The sequence below is a fragment of the Piliocolobus tephrosceles genome, chromosome 5 (genome assembly GCF_002776525.5).
Source record: "Piliocolobus tephrosceles isolate RC106 chromosome 5, ASM277652v3, whole genome shotgun sequence".
In the NCBI taxonomy this organism is placed as follows: domain Eukaryota; kingdom Metazoa; phylum Chordata; class Mammalia; order Primates; family Cercopithecidae; genus Piliocolobus; species Piliocolobus tephrosceles.
In genome coordinates this window covers 125,560,143-125,574,742 of record NC_045438.1, presented here as the reverse complement: position 1 = coordinate 125,574,742, position 14,600 = coordinate 125,560,143, and the positions used below count along the sequence as shown (strand labels likewise).

At 54.8% G+C, this 14,600-nt stretch overlaps 1 protein-coding gene across 1 annotated transcript in view; it reads left to right on the top strand.

The window, feature by feature from the left end:
- The first annotated feature begins 794 nt into the window (after positions 1-794).
- The window catches only part of TTBK1 (tau tubulin kinase 1), a 42,341-nt gene continuing 28,535 nt past the window's right edge, over positions 795-14,600 (top strand). The window contains exons 1-11 of the mRNA XM_023212868.1: positions 795-950; positions 6,926-7,073; positions 7,502-7,575; positions 7,780-7,920; positions 8,758-8,862; positions 9,259-9,324; positions 9,763-9,855; positions 9,942-10,067; positions 12,361-12,515; positions 13,557-13,788; positions 14,050-14,225. Of these exons, the coding sequence (XP_023068636.1) occupies positions 843-950; positions 6,926-7,073; positions 7,502-7,575; positions 7,780-7,920; positions 8,758-8,862; positions 9,259-9,324; positions 9,763-9,855; positions 9,942-10,067; positions 12,361-12,515; positions 13,557-13,788; positions 14,050-14,225 (1,424 nt within the window). The 5' untranslated portion in view covers positions 795-842. The remainder of the gene's footprint in view (positions 951-6,925; positions 7,074-7,501; positions 7,576-7,779; positions 7,921-8,757; positions 8,863-9,258; positions 9,325-9,762; positions 9,856-9,941; positions 10,068-12,360; positions 12,516-13,556; positions 13,789-14,049; positions 14,226-14,600) is intronic.

The following is a 14,600-nucleotide window of genomic DNA, read 5'->3' as shown; positions in this document are numbered from 1 at the left end:
CCTGCTTTCTGCTAGGCCCCTCCCATTTTCCTGCCCCCCCCCCCAATTCAGCCCACCTCTGTCCCTCTGGAGTGGCCACAAGGCTGCTGTCCATCTGACATCCATGTCTTGAGTCTGTCACCTGTGTTCACCTCATCTCTCATATCCTGACCTCCCAACCCCATGGCTGTGTCAGTGGGTTCAGCTCACCCTGAGAAAGGTGTGTGCCTCTCAGCACCTGCATCCCCCTCAGTTAACACCACCCTCAAAGGGCTTTAGTGCCTTCCCTCATTTTCTTGATTACCACATCTCTCAGGGCTGATTAGCAGGTCACGTTGGTGTCGGTGTCCCATGGGTCACCCCTTGGGTGGCAGGTCTTCCCTTTTCACTAAGCCTCCGTTGCACAGCTCCATGGACATTTTGTGACACAGGGACGCCCCTAAGGGGGAGCCAAGGCCCAGGCCTCCCCTACAAGGGAGAGGATCCCAGTCTGGTATGCTCCGTTGGTCAGCAAGTCTTCCTGGCATCAGTTAGCATATCTCTCTTTCCCTTCGGCCTGTTCACTGTCATTTTCCTCTTCTTCGTTGGTCAACATGTGTGTCCTGTTGCTGATTTTAACCATCTCCAGTTCGTAGTCTGTACCTCCCTTGCACTGGCCTTTATACAATCTTTCCCCTGGTAACTCCTGGAGCATCTGTCCAGTGGGACCAGGAAGAATGCGGGGCAGGAGTGGAGCTCCTCTCCTCCATTACCTGCCAGGTGGTCCTGGGTCTGCAGCCCGCCCTCACAGCCCCTCCGCACTCCCCTAGGTAGATGGCCCCCTCAGGACAGGCCCTGCGGACACCCCTCCCTCTGGCTGGCGGATGCAGTGCCTAGCGGCCGCCCTTAAGGACGAAACCAACATGAGTGGGGGAGGGGAGCAGGCCGACATCCTGCCGGCCAACTACGTGGTCAAGGATCGCTGGAAGGTGGTGAGTGAGTGACCCGGCGGGGCAGAGGGAGGGTAGCGGGGAGGGAGGCAAGGACCTGAAGACTTGTTAAAACCAGTGCCCTCCGCTCCCCTACCCTAAGAGGGAGGTGCCTCTAAGCTCATTTGCATACTGCTTGCAGGTCATTATTTTTGCCACCACATGTGGACAATAGCTTTCTCCCAGTGCCCTCTCTTCAGCCCCGCCCTCTATCACCCCTCTCCCCGCTAGGTCACGTTGGTCAGGCCAAGCCTGGAACAACTCCTGGTTGGATGCAGGAGCTGCAGAGGCCAGTGTGGGGAGGAGGAAGAGCGGTGGGGGAGGGAGCTTTTTCTCTGACGGACCTTGGAGAAGGGCAGTGGACGAGCATGTGTCCCTCCGCTTCCGCAGAGGACGGAAAGGCTTGTGTTTAGGGAAAGGCCCTGCAGGCTGCTCCCGCCGCACCCGCACTCCATCTTCTCCATCCAGCCTCCTCCCCTCGCCGGGTCCTGCGGCAGGTGCAGCACGGCGAGACTCCATCTCCCGGCGTGCCCTGCTCCTCCAGCCCAGGGCTTCGGGCTGCTGGGCCTGCTGGGAGTTGTAGTGTCAGCGTCCTCGGGAACCGGGCCTGCCTGGGAGGGGGCGCGTGAGGGCTGGGGGAATGATAGCGTTTGGGGAGGGAGACCTACTGTAAATCACCCACCCTTTTTCCGTCACTTAATAGCGCTCTGGTGTCCTCTTACTGTGGGAGCAGGATAATGTGGGGCCGACTGTGGGCGGCAGTGTGGGGGAACCCGTGTGTGAGCCTGTGGGACTGCACCGGAGTGGGAAGCCAGGAGGAGGGGAGGGAGAACAACAGAGGTCAGGTACACTCCGAGTCGTGTGTATGTGCGTGTGTGTGTGTGCGTGTGTGCTTGCGAGTGTGCGCGCCCGCGTGCTTTAGTAGGGGGAGGCTCAGCTCACGGGAGTACGGGGTTGGAGAGGAGGGTGAGGCCCGGGTGCAGGCGGGTCTCCACGGCAACAGCCATCGGCCGTGCAGGTCCCCTAGAAGCCTAGAAAGAGGCAACGGTGGCGGCGTTTTCAGAGATGTCTCTGGGACTGGGGGTTGGGAGTGGAAGGGGTGAAGAGGAGGAGACTTCTAGGGGTCCTCAAGGGATGAGGAAATGGGCTGTTTCTGTCCCGAGGGGGGACTTCCTGAGAGGGAGACTACAGAAATGGGGGAGGAAGAGCCAGGGAGGTAATAAAAGGAACAAGGATCTGGCAAAGAGAGGAGTGTTCCTCCCAGACCTCGGAGCCTCTGGCACCCGAGCTTAGTTTCTGGCGGATTGGAGGTAGAATGACATTTACACCGAAGTGGTGAGGGAAAGACAGTTTTTACACACATGTGAGTTTAGGCTAGAACTTTTTTGTGATTTCTGAGGGAAGGCGTGGAAGATGAGTGGGGAGCGAAATGGAGCGGGTAGCTGGGGGGAGGGCAAGCATATCGACCTCTCCTCACCGCCGACCCCCCCCCCCGGGAGAGTTAGAGAGGGTGAGGGGCCACATGCCTCCTTTCAACCTGTTCCCGGAGAGGATGGCACTGAGGTGGGAGGCAGAGCTCAAGAACCAAGGCAAACTGCCCATAGATCTCGGTGGCCAGGAGAAAATGGGGGTCAGTGGCACTAGATGTGGCATTTAAAAATAAATACAGGGACCAGGCATGGTGGCCCACACCTGTAATCCCAGCACTTTGGGAGGCCGAGGTGGGAGGATCACTTGCGGTCACGAGTTTGAGACCAGGCTGGCAACATGGTGAAACCTCATGTCTACTAAAAATACAAAAATTAGCCGGGCCAGGCGGCGGGCGCCTGTAATCCCAGCTACCCGGGAGGCTGAGGCAGGAGAATCACTTGAACCTGGGAGGCAGAGGTTGCAGTGAGCTGAGATCATGCCATTGTACTCCAGCCTGGGCGACAGAGCGAGACTCTGCCTCTAAATAAATAAATAAATAAATAAATAAATAAATCCTCCATACTTGGCAGGCTGAAGCAGGAGGATCGCTTGAGCCCAGGAGTTCAAATCCAGCTTGGTTAACCTGTCTCTAAAAACATAAAATAAAATAATAACATTTTATTCATCTTGAGGGGTGCTTCTCAGAATCAGAATAGCAAACAATAATAGTAATAATGACTTAGTATTTGCTTTGAGCATTCACTGTTTTCAGGCACTGTGCAAAATGCCTTATGTGCGTTGTCTCAAGAACTTACCAAGTAGATTTGTATTCCCATTTATTAATCCCATTTCACAGGTGTGGAAACTGAGGAAATTGCTTAGCTAATTTGCCAAGTCTCCATGACTAGGTCTGTCTGACAAGAATCAGCCCATCCAAGAATCAGGACCACTGAGCCGAAGAAACCTTTGTGACCAATTCTAGTCCAACTCTCTTCATTTTACAGAGGAGGAAGAGTGGAGGCTCAGAGAGTTTATGAAACTCACCCCAGACCACCCAGAGCTGCCCAAGAAACCAGGTCTCCTTCCTCCCGAGGACCAATGCTGATCCTATTGTGTCATATTTCTCCTCTAGTTTAGGGAGGTCCTTCAGCAGGGCCTGGGGTCATGTAAAATTTAGCAGGAGTGAAGAAAAGGGAAATTGAGAGAATATTCCTATTACTGGACTGTGGGCAGGGCCACATTGTGACTTTCTTGGACCCCTTCCTCCATAAGAAAGTACTTAAAATTGTATTTTATGACTGCATTGGTATAAAGATGAATATATTAATATTATATACTAGATTGTTCTCTTTTACCTAGAGGTTCATTGTTTTCCCCTGATGATTTTTTATTTTATTTTATTTTTTTGAGACAGGGTCTCACTCTGTCGCCCAGGCTTGAGTGTAGTGATGAGATCTCGGCTCACTGCAACCTCTGCCTCCCAGATTCAAGCAATTCTTATGCCTCAGCCTCTTGAGTAGTTGGGATTACAGATACCCGCCACCACACCCGGCTAATTTTTGTATTTTTAGTAGAGATGGGGTTTCCCCATGTTGGCCAGGCTGGTCTCAAACTCCTGACCTCAAGTGATCCACCCTCTTCATCCTCCTAAAGTACTGGGATTACAGGCATGAGGCACCATACCCAGCTTCCTTTATGATTTTAAAAGAAATTAAAACATTTTCATGGACCCCCTAGAGTTATCAGGGGCCTAGTCACTGGGTCTCATGTATAAGTCTGCCCTGGCTGTGGTGAAAAGGAGAAGGGATGTTGGGGGAGTGGGTGGTGAAGACACCCAGTTCCCTGTCTTATGGAAGTTCCATAATGGGTGGGGGGTGGGTGGGGAAGGAGGGGAGTAAAGAAGGAGAAATAGGCTCTGCTGGGAAACGAAGGTGGTGGAGAAATACCCCAGGGCACCCTGGGAAATTGGGAAGTAGGTGTCATAAATGTCTTGGCTGTCCCGAGCCTTCCTGACTTATCTCTGGCAATGATTTCGGAGCCCGGCAGATCTGGGCTTGAATCTCAGCACTCACACTTTTAATGTTGATGGGTCTGCAGTTTCTGTAACATTATGGATTCTGCAACATTACGGATTCTGCATTTGATTGCCTGGGTTTAAATGAAACCTGGCATTGCTTTTTTTTTTTTTTTTTTGAGACAGAGTTTCTCTCTTGTTGCACAGGCTGAAGTGCAATGGTGCGATCTTGGCTCACTGCAGCCTCCGCCTCCCAGGTTCAAGCGATTCTTCTGCCTCAGCTTCCCAGGTAGCTGGGATTACAGGTGCCCACCACCACGCCCCGCTAGTGTTTTGTAGTTTTAGATAGAGATGGGGTTTCGCCATGTTGGCCAGGCTGGGCTCAAACTCCTGGCCTCAGGTGATCCACCCGCTTCAGCCTCCCAAAGTGTTGAGATTACAGGCATGAGCCACCGCGCTTGGACCTGCCTTTGCTATTAACTAGCAGTGTGACGTGGGAAAAGGTATTGCACTTCCCGTGCCTTGGTTTTCCTTCTGTGCAAAATGGGGAATCACATGACCTTCATCACCTGTGTTGCCAGGAACCTTTGGGGATTAACTGAGATGACATCTGTGAGAAAAAGATGTGGTTGTCCCCTCCCCTTTGCCCTTTCCTCTGTTCTCATACAAGCAAACCATAAAGGAATCTAGAATATATTTGCATCTCCCCAGAGTTTAAAGTACCCCAGAGGCAGACAAGCTGTTGTTTCCCATGAGTCTGAGTCTGTCCCCTCCTGGCTCTGAAATCCTGCCTTTAAATTTCATCTCCAGGAGAAAGGAACTCTGGTTTCTCACTGTTCTTCCTCCTTCCTCTTTCCCTGTCTCCTTCCCAGACACAAGCACCTTGAAGTTCCCACCCAGCATTCTGCTTCTTTTCCAAATCTTCCCTTCCTGCTCCTGTCTCTTTCTGGAGTGAGTTCAATGGTAACCTGGGAACTCCCAGCCCTCCAGCTCTGCCTGGTCGGTCTTCCTCCCTCCATTCCTCAGTGTCAACCACCACTAAACAATCACAAGGCATCTGAGGGCTGAACAGATGTTTGGGGCAGGTTCAGAGATGCAGGAGGCTGAGCGGCCAGAGTCTGCAGGTTGATCAGAGTTATAAGCCAGCAGGACAGAATGAGGGTTTGGGAAGGTGCACAGAGCGGACAGGCCCCCACTGAGGCAGCTCCCCGAGGGGGTGAGCATCAAGCTCTCCATTCTTCTTTCTTTTTTTTTTCAGTGGACCTCCTCTGAGGTCACGTACATCTTTCTTAAACCAAACCAGTCTCAGCTTGGAAATCAGCACCTTCTCCCTGCTCCCCATGCCTGCCAGCAGATCCCTCACCCTCCAGGACCCCCGGGCCTCTGAGCTGAAATGATTTTGAGACCCTCCCCAGAACTCAGCTTTGCTCGGCTCCCTGCCAGCTCTTCCTTCACTTTATTGTGGTTCTCCTCCCCGCCTTTCTAATGCCTGCTTTGGGAGGCTGGAGTGGGAGGCCAAGAGGGTCAGACTGCTGCTCCATTCCCTCCAGGCCCCGGTCCCACCACGCTCCCACAGTACCCCCTGCCCTGGAGAAGAGGCTCATTCTGGTTGTGGGCATCTGACCTAGGGAGTGATGTGAGCTTCCGCAGTGAGCATGGGCCACGAACACCCGTTGTTGAATCCCCTTGCCCAAATACTCTCTCCTTCTTATGACTCTCGGGGGGCTGCCAACCCCAGGAAGTGCCTGCTTCCCCAGGTAATCAATCCGCCCTGAGGATGGGAGGTCCTGGAATTGGTTTTCCTTCTGGATAGGGGTTGCTCAGTTTACACAGGGGATGGGGGAACATAATATTTGTTGTCCTTCTAGAGAAGAAAAGGTCAAGGGCAGTCCAGGGTCCCCTCAGAATCCTACATTAGGCTTTCTCCATATCTATACGGGGTCACAGGTCTTTTACCCTTTCCTACTACCCACTCTGACATCTGGCCCTGTGTGTGTGTGTGTGTGTGTGTGTGTGTGTGTGTGTGTGTGTGTGGTTGCTCAGGAGCTGAGGTGTCTGTCCCAGGACACTAGGAGAGGAGGTGGGGTGCTGATGGGGTGGGGCAAAGAAGAGAGACATGAGGTTCTCCCCTTCAAAGATACCCCCTTCTGGCCGGGCGTGGTGGCTCATGCCTGTAATTCCAGCGCTTTGGGAGGCCAAGGCGGCTGGATCACCTGAGGTCAGGAGTTTGACACCAGCCTGGCCAACATGGTGAAACCCCGTCTCTACTGAAAATATAAAAAATTAGGACGGTGTGGTGGCAGGCACCTGTGGTCCCAGCTTCTCAGGAGACTTGGGCATGAGAATTGCTTGAACACGGGAGGCAGAGGTTGCAGTGAGCTGAGATTGCACCACTGCACTCCAGCCTGGGCAACAAAGTGAGACTCCATCTCAAAAAAAAGAAAAAAAAAAAGATACCCCGCTTCCCCACCAATGAAGGATGCAACTCAGCAGCGGGTGGGATGAGGAGCTGTTCAGACTGATCCCTGAACACCCTATCCCCTCATCTTCATAGCTGAAAAAGATCGGGGGCGGGGGCTTTGGTGAGATCTACGAGGCCATGGACCTGCTGACCAGGGAGAATGTGGCCCTCAAGGTGGAGTCAGCCCAGCAGCCCAAGCAGGTCCTCAAGATGGAGGTGGCTGTGCTGAAGAAGCTGCAAGGTTCGGGCCTCGGGCAGGGGAATGGGAGGGAAGAGATGATGAAGGCAGGGGCTAAGAGAGGCGATGAGATCAGAAGCTGGGGTGAGGGAGGAGATGTGGTGTGGTAGAGGGAAGAGGGGATGGAGCCAGGAGCTAAGGGGGAGGTGATGGAGCCAGAGTCTAAGAGAGATGGGACCAGGGTCTAAGAGAGTGATGGAGCAGAAAGCCGGGTTGGTGATCAAAGAAGTGATGAAGCTGGAGTCTAGGAGACATGATGAGGCTAGGGCCAGGGAGGTGGCAAGAGAGGCACTCACAGGGCCAGGAATCAAGAGGGACCAGGAATCAAGAGTGCACTAGGAACCCATCTTAGAAGTGAGATGGGTTTCTTCCTCACTTGGAAGTGAGGAAGAAAGAGTAACAGCTGGAAGATCTGTGTCTTTGCCCCTCAGGGAAGGACCATGTGTGCAGGTTCATTGGCTGTGGCAGGAACGAGAAGTTTAACTATGTAGTGATGCAGCTCCAGGTAAGTCCCTGTGGCCCATCCTCCCTCCCCTCTCTAAGAGCTTGGGCTGTGACTCCAGGGTAGGGGAAAGGACGGGAGACTGTGGCCCTGGGAGAGGGGAGTGGGCACGACCCTTTGGGGGTGTGACTGGGAAGAGTATCACAATGGTGGTGTCTGGGATGGCAGCTGAGGGTGAGTCTACCCCCCACCTCCACCCCGATGCAGGGCCGGAACCTGGCCGACCTGCGCCGCAGCCAGCCGCGAGGCACCTTCACGCTGAGCACCACGTTGCGGCTGGGCAAGCAGATCTTGGAGTCCATCGAGGCCATCCACTCTGTGGGCTTCCTGCATCGTGACATCAAGCCTGTGAGCACTGCCCCAACACACCTCTCTGTTCCCTCCTCCAGAACACACCCCCAACTCTCTCCCTGGGTCTCCTGGTTTCTCCTCTGCAACCATGGTTGGGACTTGTGATGGGACAGCCTCTTCTCCCCAAGCCCCTCCTGCTCTCCTTCCCAGGCCCCATCTCTTCCTCTCCCCTGCTTCCCAGGAGCATGCACCCCTGCCTGCTCCTCGGCCATGCCCAGGCCTTTCCTCTGTTCTTCCCTTCTGTTCCTTATCCCTTGCCCCTGACCTGAGAGTCCTGGAACCTAGGAAGGTGAAGGGGGCTGGAAAAAGATGGAGGGATCGAGGGAAGGGGACTGAGGGGCTGGGGCTTGGCAAGGAGTTCCAAGTAGCTGATTTTGTGGCATCTTGAATCTTTGTGCTAGGAAAAATCTCCTACTTAAAGAGATGAAAACTGAGGCCCAGAAAGGTTAGTTGAATGGCGCAAGGTCACCCAGCAGGCCTGCTGCCTTGGGCAGCCACACCAGTTACACCAAATCACACTGCCCTGCTGGGGAGTCCCAAAAATGTGGAGCCGGGCAGACTTGGCTGAGTCACCACTTGCTGTGTGATCTCAGAGATGCTCCCCAAGCCCTTTGACCTTCAGTTTCCTCATCTCTATAATGGGGATGATCACACCCACCCCTCAGATGAGAGGCTGTGACCTGGTGCACACATGTGAATACTGACATTTCCTTGCGGGCGAGTGAAGGTGGGGCTGAAGGCCCTTCACCAGCTGCAGAGCTGTTTCTTGGTACCCCTTGAGGTTGCCCAGCTGGGGTTGGGGCCCCCAGGGCTCACAGCTGCTGTCTCCCCTAGTCAAACTTTGCCATGGGCAGGCTGCCCTCCACCTACAGGAAGTGCTATATGCTGGACTTCGGGCTGGCCCGGCAGTACACCAACACCACGGGGGATGTGCGGCCCGTGAGTACCGTCGGGGCGGGGAGGACAGTGGAGGACTCCCCCTTACTCCCAGATCTGGGGACCCTTCACCCACTTTTCTTGCGCCTGCCTAAGCTGGCTTGGCCTTGTGTTCAGTGTCAGCACCACCCAGCTCTGGGGTCCACACTTGGCCTGTCCCCTCTCTCTGTTAGCCTGTACTCTTGGGGGATGCCACATCCATACCTTGTGATTTTCCTGCCCCCTCCGGGCAGGAAGCAGGGTCAGCAGGCGGGTTTAGGACTGGAAGGTCAGAGAGCAAGCCCGCCTCGTCAGCCAGGGGAGGTGGTCAGGGTGAAGAGTTAGACTTGGCGGCAGGGTTGAGAGGTGGCCGAGATGAGGGCATAGTGGGTGACGTTCTTGGTGGTCTCCCTTCTGCAGCCTCGGAATGTGGCCGGGTTTCGAGGAACTGTTCGCTATGCCTCGGTCAATGCCCACAAGAACCGGGTGAGTGGCAAAGACCGGGCTGCGGGATGTGGAGGTGGGAGGGGCAAGGTCGGGGTGCAGTGTACTGCTGGGGAGGGGTGGGGAGAGGAGAGTGGGGCAGGGGCTGCAATCTGCCACCCCAGAGACCCTGGGTTGGAGGAAGGCCCCTCTGTGGCAGACTCAGTATCCCCTTCTTCATTTGTTTCGGGAACCCCATCCTCTCTGTTCTCACTACAGACCCCTGTCGGGTGAGGAAGCACACGCGGTAGTTTTGGCTATGGGACTCGTGTGTGTGTTGGAGGGTTGGGGACGGAGCTGTGGCCTCAGGGAGACCCCAGTTCTGTCCTTAGGGGACTGGGTGTCAGGCCTCCCTGACAGATGCCCCTCAGAGAAGGGTCAGCCATCCATTCCCAGGGAAGGACCTGAGAGCTGCAGGTGACTCCCTTCCCCCACCTCCAGGAGATGGGCCGCCACGATGACCTGTGGTCCCTATTCTACATGCTGGTGGAGTTTGCGGTGGGCCAGCTGCCCTGGAGGAAGATCAAGGACAAGGTGAGCCCCAGGCAGCTGGGTCTGAAGTGGCAGAAGGGGTTTGGGGGCAGCTGGGGCTCCATCTCCCTGTGGCCTCTTGCCTCTAGGAGCAGGTAGGGATGATCAAGGAGAAGTATGAGCACCGGATGCTGCTGAAGCACATGCCGTCAGAGTTCCACCTCTTCCTGGACCACATTGCCAGCCTCGACTACTTTACCAAGCCCGACTACCAGGTGGGAGCCTGGTACCCTGCCCCTGCTCCCTAGACACCACTCTGTAGGTGACTGCCCCCAGCAGACCTCGCTCCTGCTGAGGTTCCACGGCTCCACCTTGTCCCCAAGCCTCTCCCCCTGGTCTTCTAATTGCATTAAAGGCATGGATGCTCTTGTAAACTAGTCACAGCCAAGATTTATCAGGAGCTTACCCTGTTCTCAGTGCTTTTCATGTATTAACTCATTTAAGCTTCCAAGCAAGCCTTTGATGATAATGAATGCTCCTTATATTTTTATTCCAGCTCTCTCTCTTTTTTTTTTTTTTTTTTGGGACAGAGTCTTGCTCTGTCACCCAGGCTGGAGTGCGGTGGTGCGACCTCTGCTCACTGCAGCCTCTACCGCCCAGGTTCAAGCAATTCTCCTGCCTCAGCCTCCCGAATAGCTGAGACTATAGGCATGTGCCACCACGCCCAGCTAATTTTTGTAGTTTTAGTTGAGATGGGGTTTTACCATGTCGGTCAGGTGAACTCGAGCTCCTGACCTTGTGATCCACCTGCGTCAGCCCCGCAAGGTGCTGGGATTACAGGCGTGAGCCACTGTGCCCAGCCCCAGCTCTTAACAATTAATGAAGCTGGCTGGTGCGGTGGTTCACACCTGTAATCCCAGCACTTTGGGAGACCGAGGCGGTCGGGTCACTTGAGATCAGGAGTTCAAGACCAGCCTGGCCAACATGGTATATATTTTACAACATATTTGTAAAAATACAATAATTAGGCCGGGCACGGTGGCTCAAGCCTGTAATCCCAGCAATTTGGGAGGCCGAGACGGGCGGATCACGAGGTCAGGAGATCGAGACCATCCTGGCTAACACGGTGAAACCCCGTCTCTACTAAAAATACAAAAAAAAACTAGCCGGGCGAGGTGGCGGGTGCCTGTAGTCCCAGCTACTTGGGAGGCTGAGGCAGGAGAATGGCGTAAACCCGGGAGGCGGAGCTTGCAGTGAGCTGAGATCCGGCCACCGCACTCCAGCCCGGGCGACAGAGCAAGACTCTGTCTCAAAAAAAAACAAAAACAAAAAAAACCCAAAAATTAGCCAGGCGAGATGGTGGGTACCTGTAATCCCAGCTACTCAGTACGCTGAGGTATAAGAATCGCTTGAACTTGGGAGGTGGAGGTTGCAGTGAGCTAAGATTAAACCACAGCACTCCCGCCTGGGTGACAGAGCAAGACTCCATCTCAAACAAGCAAACAAATAAACAAAAACAATTAATGAACCCAAATGCTTTTAAGTACTTTACGTGACAACTCTGCGGGAGGCAAGTGGGATGATCATGCCCATTTCATAGATGAGGGAACTGAGGCCTAATATTGTGGTTAGGAGCAGGGCTGGGCTCAGGCACATCTTCTGACTCCGAGTCCAGTGCTCTTTCCAAGCCTCCATCACCACACCCCATGGGACTCACTGACCCTGATCAGAGAATGGGGAAAACATCAGCAGTGCTCTGCCTGGGATCCACTATATACCAGGCACGCTGCTGCGCACTGTGGGAGCAGAGACAGCCTCAGACACACAGGACGCACTCAATCAAGCGGGTCCTGTCAGCAGAGAGAACCTGCCCTGTGCTCTGGAGACAGCCAAGCCAGAAGTGGAGTGTTCTGGGGACTTCAGAGGGTCTATAGCTGTCTGCCACCTCCTGAACCCAGAGCCTCACAGAGATGCCCCCTGATCTTGGCTTAGCCTCATGGGATCCCCAAGGCCACACAGCTGCAAGCACCCCCCAGGCTGGGGCCCTGTGCTGGCTGCCAGGGATGCAGAGTTGACAGATAGGCATGTGGACAATTCAAACGGATGCCCTGTGCCCTGTAGGGCAGCTGTATGGTGGAGAGAATATACGGTGAAGAGAAGGGAAGCTGCAGAGAGGAGAGGATGAGTGGGAGAGGCGCCCCAGCAGAGGGGCAGTCTGTGTAGAGGCAGCACCCATGCGTGGGTTTGGAAACTCCCAGTGGTTGAGGGTTGCCGACATGGTGGAAATGGCAGAGGAGGTTTGGAGATGGTAACCAGGGGACAGATCTCAGAGGGTTCATATCCAGTCAGTGGGGCTTAATCCAAGATGATAATTTGCATGTTGATTTGCATATCATGTGCATGTTTTCATTTAAAATCAATGTGCCCTTCTCCTTCCAATGCCCCCTCCAGGGCCATTCCTGTCCTGGAAGGTTCCTGTCTTCCCCCTGTGATCCCAGCAATTGCCCCTTCCTCCTGGCTAGCCCCCGGATCACCTCTTTGTCCTCCCACCACCCTCATCCCCTGCAGTTGATCATGTCGGTGTTTGAGAACAGCATGAAGGAACGGGGCATTGCTGAGAATGAGGCCTTTGACTGGGAGAAGGCAGGCACCGATGCCCTCCTGTCCACGAGCACCTCTACCCCACCCCAGCAGAACACCCGGCAGACGGCAGCCATGTTTGGGTGAGTCTCAGGAAGGGGAGCCACCAGCCACTGCCTGGAGCTGTTACCTGAGAGGGCAGGCGGTCCTCTCCTCGCCTCTCTTCCTACCTGGACTCGCTTGGCTGTCTTTCCTATCCTTAGTGGAGTTCGGGACTTTGGGAAACTCTGCCACATCTCCACCCTCAATCTGATCATAGAGTGGGCGTCTTCCTCAGTGGGTCCCTGGGGGAGCAGGGAACCCCAAGTGAAATTAACTGAGGCCCACAGTTTATCTCTTTCTTATCATGCATATGCATGAATTTAATGGCGGTGTCTTGAGGCCATACACCTGAAAGTTACAGCTCCTTTCCTCAAAGCACTCTCAGCTGAGTCTGGGATGTTTGAAATCGATGGGTCAGCAATTTCAGAACCATGTAACGGGCACAAAGACACAGGTGGTCCAGGGAGGAGCTGGAGTTAGAAGGGGCTCTCCACCCAGCCCCAGGAGCGAGCCAAGGAGAGAAGTGGGCAGGAGCTTCAGGGGACACGTTTAGGGAGGAGACTTAACAGGACGTGGTAGCACATTACATTGCCCAGACGTTGCTTAAAGAACTCTAAAGTTTAATCATCAAAGAAGATTAAATAAAAAAAAATTTAAGTGTATATTCAGGGCAACTTCCATCTATGCTCCCAGACTGCAAAATAGTAATAAAAAAAAACTAATTTTAAAAGGAACTCCAAAGTGATTCTCCTTTTTAGACCCATTCCTGGGTCTAAAGGAGGAAGCCGGACAGTGAATACCAATGGGAATCTGGCAGGTTCTTGAACGACAGCAGGATCCACTAAGCCAACAGAGCTAGATGGCGACATCTCCTTGCGGCCCCTGCCAACTTGAGGGTGGTCTGGTCTCAGAGGCTTTGTGGGCCAGCAATGGCGATGGGTCTAGGGACACTCTTACCCGATGGGACTGCCTCTGTGCCCGCTCCTAGGGGTGGTCCCCAGGTCTGTGCTGGTAGGAGAGGGCCATGGGAGGAGAGGACACCCCCACCAGCCTTGCCCATGGCTCCCTCCTGTCCTCTCCAGGGTGGTCAATGTGACGCCGGTGCCCGGGGACCTGCTCCGGGAGAACACCGAGGATGTGCTACAGGGAGAGCACCTGAGTGACCAGGAGAATGCACCCCCAATTCTGCCCGGGAGGCCCTCTGAGGGGCTGGGCCCCAGTCCCCACCTTGTCCCCCACCCCGGGGGTCCTGAGGCTGAAGTCTGGGAGGAGACAGATGTCAACCGGAACAAACTCCGGATCAACATTGGCAAAGTAACTGCAGCCAGGGCGAAGGGCGTGGGTGGCCTTTTCTCTTACCCCGATTCCCAGCCTTGGGTCCCTGCCCTGTTCCTCCTGAGCACCCTGTCCCCAACCATCTGCATGCTTGTCCTGCCTCTGTTTCCTGGTCCCTTCCCGCCCTAGCCTCCCTGTGTCTCCCATCATCATCATCCTCTGTCTCCTTTACCCTGAGGAGACCATTCGCCCACAGCTGCCTCATCAACCCCAGCTCATGACACTCCCCCTCTCCTGCAGAGCCCCTGTGTGGAGGAGGAGCAGAGCCGAGGCATGGGGGTCCCCAGCTCCCCAGTGCGTGCACCCCCAGACTCCCCCACAACCCCAGTCCGTTCTCTGCGCTACCGGAGGGTGAACAGCCCTGAGTCAGAGAGGCTGTCCACGGCGGACGGGCGAGTGGAGCTTCCTGAGAGGAGGTGGGTCTGGGACCAGGGGCATGGTTGGGGCCCAAGGCCCCCTCCGCCTTCACATGGCTGGTCTGGAGGAAAAGCCAGATGTGTGGCGGAGGTGGGCAGACCCTGGGAAGTACTGAGAGGGTTACGCGTGGGCCTGGGGTCAGACTCAGTTGGGGCCAGAGACAGGGCCTGGGAAAGCCAGTAGGGGATCCAGAGAGGTCCCAGCTCATGCCAGGAAAGGGAATTGGGGGAGTACAGGCTGCAGGAGGGACAGGCTGGGTGCCTGGGCCCAGGAAGGGTGAGGGGTGAGTTGGTTGGTAGGTGTGTGTGCTTCCAGAACCTCTTCTCCTAGAGACTAATTATAGATGCTTCAAGTGCAGCCAAGGTAGACTGTCT